We start from the raw sequence: 6,823 nt of genomic DNA on the forward strand, positions 1-6,823 counted from the left end.
CCTATAGATCCCACAAAATGGCGGCAATGTAGAGGATCATAAAAAGGGGGTGGTATTATATCTCCAGGGGTTGAGGGGTTCAGAATTAAAGAACACATTCCCATTTCTAGCACAGTATTCACTCATTATTCGCAGAGGTTACGTTTTCTACAAATTAAGTTTGATTTGATTTGAATATGGTGCGGAGACACACTCATGAAGGTTTGTCACTCCAGAAGGCACAGGGAGATTGTTCTTCGAATTTTACCGTCTGCTAAGCGAGGCCAAGCCAAAAGACGGAGAGAACCGCCCTTTCTTCTGGATGTTCGAAAACGTGGTTGCCATGGGTGTCAACGACAAGAGGGACATTTCACGATATCTGGAGGTGAGAGCCTCGGTGGACTCTTCATGTACTTATTTCCACTGTTGAGATTGTCTTAAAATCAGCTTAATTCACTGTTTAATCACCAATTTAGCCACCTGATTTTGATTGCAAAATGTACTTTTATGTTCAATCATCTGGTCAACCCAAATAGTCTAACACTTTTATAAAAACAAAGTAACACTTTTGCGTTGACCGTGGTACTCATCTTTACAGAAAGCCAAAGACTGAAATAGACACCACTTTTCACTCAGAAACACACATAGTTATACCAATCACTCTAAAAAATGACAACCACCATGCAAACAGAAACCGCTTGTCGTTAGCAGATGAACACTCAGTAAAATAGACTACATATTAATTATCGTGTGATGGAAGACACGCTTGACCAGAACATAAGCATCATTCATACATTACAAACATTGTTAACAGTCATTTCTGAAGGGAAAATTCTACTCTTACTTTGAAGATGCAGCACCTATCACTCTAAAATATATGCCATGAGTTGGATGCCACCATCAGACACGTAGCCATACAAATCATGGCCATAGCCAGCAATTAGACAACACCCATTGTAGCAAACAAACACCACTTGTCATCAGGTAACATATCCAACCATCACCAGGAAAATTACAGCACTTGTCACATAAACACGTCTCCATACCAGCAAATAGATGGCAACACATGCCAGCATGCTGCAAGTCAGCAGGAAGTACACAATACCCCCAGCATTTGTGTACTTAAAGTCATCGTCATTCTTTATCACTCTTTGGTCACCTTGAGACATTTATGAGAAGCATAATGTCTGCGTTTGTTGCAGTGTAACCCCGTAATGATTGACGCCATTGAGGTTTCTGCAGCCCACCGGGCTCGATACTTTTGGGGGAACCTACCGGGTATGAACAGGTGCGTAGCAAGGTTCCAAACACACACACCGTGGGCCAAAGAATTTGTACTGGAATAATAATCACAATAACATGGGCGAATTTCATTCCAGACCTCTGTGTGCTTCCGGGATGGACAAGCTGGAGTTACAAGATTGTCTAGAACACGGTCGAGTTGCCAAGGTGCGTGAAGCGAGCAGACCCTTTGACGCTTTGAAACATTCTCACACATTCTCGCCATCTTTTTCAGTTCGGGAAGGTTCGCACCATCACCACCCGCTCCAACTCAATCAAACAGGGGAAAGACCAACACTTCCCAGTCTTGATGAATGGAAAGGAGGACATCTTATGGTGCACTGAGCTAGAGAGGTAAACATCCACACGCACATGCACTATTTGAGGTTAGCTATACCCACTCCTGGCCACCTCTGATTTGATGTTTGCATCCTTATCTTTACAGCCGTGGCACCTTCAGCGAGGCCCCATTTAAGTTTCTAACCTTTACAAAAAAACTCTTTCAGGATCTTCGGCTTCCCGGTCCACTACACTGACGTGTCCAACATGGGTCGAGGCGCTCGGCAGAAACTCCTGGGCCGATCATGGAGCGTCCCTGTCATCAGGCATCTTTTCGCCCCCCTTAAAGACTTCTTTGCCTGCGATTAGATGCCATGTCACCAGCAAATGGACTCTACCATTGTCATTATCAAAAGGAGGGCAGAACCAGCACATACCAACTCTCACAAGGAAATAAGACATAACCAGGCAAGAGTCCCCACCATCACCTGTCAATTGACATCACTTGTCACTACCACATAGCACCACTTTGTACCAGCAAATAGATGTCCCCGACTCCAGGCAATAGACACCTATCAAGAAAAGCTCCGAGACACCATCATCGCCGGCAAATAGACGCCAGCTTTCACAAGCAGATAGCTAATACAAATCACAGCACGTAGACACCACCAGGAAATAGACATGACACATCACTAGCTAATCGATAGTTGCTATCACCAATACTTTGTGGTCACCCATCACCATGAATAAGACCATTTGTGACTAGGAATTAGACACCAGCCTCAGCAGCAGGGAAGAAAGACCTGTTGATAAGACTAAACTCAAATACGCTTTACCAAGAAATAGATGCTATTCATTACCAGAAAATATACAATACCTGTCACCACCAAACAAATACCACCAATAACCCGTACGTAGACACCATCCATTACCAGCAAATTGACCCCACGTTACTTGAAAATATATGCTGCTCACCATCAGCAAATAGAAACGTGCGTGCCTCTCACCAGTAAAGACATTTGTCAAAAGCAAATATAGTCATCAACAAATACTATGTCACCAAGAAATCGAGGACACACTCAATGAACAAACATCACCCTATCGCAGTACGTCGACGTTTATCATCAGCAAATTGACACTGACCATTACCCAAACAGAACGTGCAAAAAGTATTTCAATGTCCTTCTTAGCCTAGAGGGACGAGTGTTGACATTGTGTTCCCTTTTCTTTGACTAGTACGTATGGCTTTTCTTTTACTTTTTATAGTTGATAGTTGGAATGTGGCTTTTTTTCCATTTGTTTTTTCAAAAGAACTGTAGGAAGCACTACTTGTAATGGATGGTAGTGGACTTGCATGGAAGTAAATATGTACCACCAGGATTTGAATTAAAAATGCCACTGAAAATTTTATGTTGTAAAATTCACATTGTTATTTCAAAGTGATCACATTTCACTAGCTGTATTGCAGTTTAACTTTTCAATATAACCAAATTTCAGACAGCCAATTGTAGACAGTTGAATCTCAGGTTGATTTTTTTACATGGCGAATTTGTTAACATTGAAAAGTTAAACTGAAATCCAGATTTTGAAAATGTGATCACTTTGAAATAGTGTGAATTTTAATTCAAATCCTGCTGGCACATATTTACTTCCATAGACTTGAGCCGAGTCATCATTTCATTACCATTTTAGCTGTTCCTTTTCATATACTCTTTGTTCTTTTTGCTTTAATTGTCTTGACTGTAGAAGAGTTGACAGATGGGCGTCTTATTTTTTTCATATTATTATCGTGTTAAACGTTAGCGTGTATCCCAGAACGTTCCAGACGTTACTTGAAGTAAGCCACTGCAAACGAAAACATCGGGTATTTTTTTTTCTGTTTTCGCCCCTAATTTACAAGCAGTCCTGACTGTTAGGGAAGTAATTACCTTGAAGCGAATATCCTTTTACTGTAACACGCATTATTTTGTGCCAATGACCACAAACAACTTTAATGTTGTCTGTGCATAAACTTTATATTACTTGTCCTACTGTATTTTTTTTTTTTCATGGCTGACACCAAAACCAAACATACCATACCTCAAAGAAATTCTTTTATTTCTATTGTGTTAAGTCACTGGAACGTGTGTTTTTTTTTCATGATGAAAACACACAATTGTTCTTTTAAATAGGTCCGTGTGTGTGTTTTTTTTTTTGCATTTTCTCATGCCTTTAAGGGACCAAAAGAGAACTGTTTACATTTCACTCGTAAAAATGTTCCTGTTGTAAGAGTTTACTTGCTCTTTTTGAATGTTTCTTAAATCCAAACACCACTTTAAAACCATTTTGTTTCCATAGAGTTATCATACTAGCCTGTAGATGTTCCAATTGTTTCATGGAGCAGAATTATATTAGGGAAGGTTTTACCATTACTAGAACTTGATTGCAAGCAGGAAAACAAGTTATTTTCTTATTTTTGTACTTTTTTATACATGTAAAATTCTTCACAACTGTTAGTGCAAAAACACTGTTTGTGTATTATTGACATCTTCAGTAGAGTTTGTACTCAATAAAAGGTACCTGAAGCTGATTCAAAACAGCCTCTTGTCCTGTGCTCATCAGCAGATGAGTAACTGTCCATTGTCCATTTTCCAAGCCGCTTATCCTCATAAGCATCACAGGAGTGCTAGAGCCTATCGCAGCTAACATTGGGCAAAAGGTGGACTACACACTAAACTGATCGCCAGTCAGTCGCAGGGCACATACCACTATCACTGAGCGGGAATCAATTCCACACTGCTTACAACAAAGTCAGGCGTGTGTACCACTACACCATCACTGACCTCTGAGTAAATGTTAGTGAAACAAATACTGCTTTCTGTGACAAGGATCCACATTACAGGGATAGGAATTTTCCACGGATTTGCAGAATTCTGAGTTTTTTCAGCTGAAAATGTCATTTTTGTGAAATGTGTAAATCCGTTGAGAAAATTTGGGGGGTTACAGCTTGACAGGGGGCGAGGCTATGATCAAGACCGGCAACGCTCGTCGTGAAATTAGTCACAGCTTGATAGTGGAAAACGGCATTGCTATTTATTTACGGCATTGCTATCTGTTTGCCTTAAATTTGATGTTTAGAATAACGACAACATTCTGATTTCCGGCAGCATTTTGGCGGTATTTTCACTATGATGTTAACATCGCATAGAGAAGCATTCACGTACTTATCGAGCGGTCTCCACGTTTGCCAGAATGGCGAAAGTCTTGGAGCAAAAAGATAAAGATCGTGCCAGGGAAATTGATAAAAACCACGAGGTAAAAAACTGTTTCAGATGGGCATGGGTTGAAAAATGTGTAACTGTGGAGATAGGAACGAAAATTCTATCAACGTCCAACCAAACACATACAATAAGTGGACGTTCCCGGCAAAGTGCTGTGCAGTCTGTGTTCCGATATGATCAATTATGGAAACCGAGGAGCAAAAAATATCCAGGAGTAACCAGAGGTCACCATTTAACACTGTGTCTTATAAAAAAAATTTGTGCCGACATTTTCAGTGTTTTTCCAATTTGGTCATTCTTATCCCTGACATTAAGATCACAGGTGGGATGTGGACTTACAGATATGAATATGTAGATACGATAGCCATTTTGAGCTATGTTCTATGCTAGGAAGGTGAATGGCGTGAGCACATTCCATGTGTGTGGATGGCAAGAGAACCAAACGAACAAGGCCGGCACTTTATGCTGCATATGGTGGCATTATCTCAACAATGAAATTGGTAAAAAAAAAACATTTTGAGGGCTTTTTTTTAATGTTCGGTATTGAGAGCACACACTTTGACATTGAAAGTAAACCTTGTGAAATTTGATTGAGAAAGTTACGAATTAATTTCAATACCTTTGCTTTGGAGTCGCTGATTGTGTAACGGTACACACACCTGCCTTTGGTGCAGGCAGCGTGGGATTGATTCCCGCTCAGTGATGGTGTAGATATTGGCCCTGCGACTGACTGGTGACCAGTTCAAGGTGTAGTCTGCCTTTTGCCTGAAGCTTGCTGGGATAGGCTCCAGCTTTGTGTGATAAGCGGCTTGGAGATCATGACGTGACCTTTCCTTTGAATGTCGACCATCCTAACATGGTCCCCACATTGTCATGTCGGTTAGTCGGGCTGCATCTAATGTCATCATGTCTGTGTGGGGACTATACTCGCCAAAGTTTGGATGAGAGTCAGGGCCAGAGTTCGTGATCTGGGAGCCCAAGTATTACTAAGTCATAGAGCCCTCCACATCCAAGGACTGCACTGACAAAAGAATTCGATTGAAAATTGTCACCATGAACAAAAATATATATATTTGCGATATCTATGTTGTGGCCTTGTGGTCGTTGATGTAATGGGGAAAACCAATCGTCGACGGGGGCGCGTATTAGAATTTTTTGTGGTGAAAAACTACATTGGGGCTATCCATGAGTGGTCGCAGCGTACGCTGGTGGAGGTAGTTGGCCACATAATACATTTGGAGACACCATCGAAACATTCAAAGTGCAAGGTGGAAAAGGAATGTAAACTCTATGGAATCAGTGTGAATCAACGTGATACGGTTTGAGGTTGTGGTTAAGGTTTTCTGTTCATTAAGGAAATCACACACAAAACACGCAAGTTGTTCTTTGGGGTGCTTTTTGGTTTGCTTTATTTTATTTATTTTTTTTGTTAAGTATTTCATAGTGTTGTTGTTTGTACAAAAGAGCCACCATAAGGCCTATAGATAAGGAAATTTTGACTTGCGAGATCCTGAAATGGGTTACAAAATGTATGTAAAAAGCCTTGATGTTTATCAGTTCATTGCAAGGCAGCTATTGGGCGAAGAAAAAGTATGTGAACGTGTTGTAATTTCTTGTAATTAGTCATAAAATGTCACCTTATCTTCATTTAAGTCATACAGATAAGATGATTAAACTAATACGACACCAACAATATAATTTATTTCATATAATTACATAGCAGAACAAACAAAGGGAGGAAAAACTTGCACCTTTGCCAGCAATAACCTCAACCACAGGTTTCATGAAACTGTAGATCAGACATGCTCTTCAGCAAATTTCAAATATGAAGCAATGTTTTTTTGTGACACAAAAGGCTTTTTCCTTTGTGTTCTCCCATGAAGCCTATTGTTTAATAATATACGCCTGGTAGATTTGTCAGCAGAGATGTTGGCCTCTGCCACTGATTTCTGGAAGTCTTCAGAAGACACCCTCGCGTCTTCTTTTTCCCCTTGTTGAGCATTCTGTGCTGTACTTGTGCAGTC

General features: G+C 40.5%; 1 protein-coding gene across 1 annotated transcript in view; it reads left to right on the forward strand.

Annotated features, from left to right (window-relative positions):
* Positions 1-4,097, forward strand: part of dnmt3bb.1 (DNA (cytosine-5-)-methyltransferase 3 beta, duplicate b.1) — a 31,633-nt gene extending 27,536 nt beyond the window's left edge. Inside the window, exons 19-23 of the mRNA XM_061826808.1 lie at positions 216-364; positions 1,182-1,267; positions 1,359-1,428; positions 1,496-1,614; positions 1,767-4,097. Of these exons, the coding sequence (XP_061682792.1) occupies positions 216-364; positions 1,182-1,267; positions 1,359-1,428; positions 1,496-1,614; positions 1,767-1,908 (566 nt within the window). The 3' untranslated portion in view covers positions 1,909-4,097. The remainder of the gene's footprint in view (positions 1-215; positions 365-1,181; positions 1,268-1,358; positions 1,429-1,495; positions 1,615-1,766) is intronic.
* The last annotated feature ends 2,726 nt before the right edge of the window (positions 4,098-6,823 follow it).

Source organism: Syngnathoides biaculeatus, chromosome 2, assembly GCF_019802595.1.
Source record: "Syngnathoides biaculeatus isolate LvHL_M chromosome 2, ASM1980259v1, whole genome shotgun sequence".
Taxonomy (NCBI): Eukaryota; Metazoa; Chordata; class Actinopteri; order Syngnathiformes; family Syngnathidae; genus Syngnathoides; species Syngnathoides biaculeatus.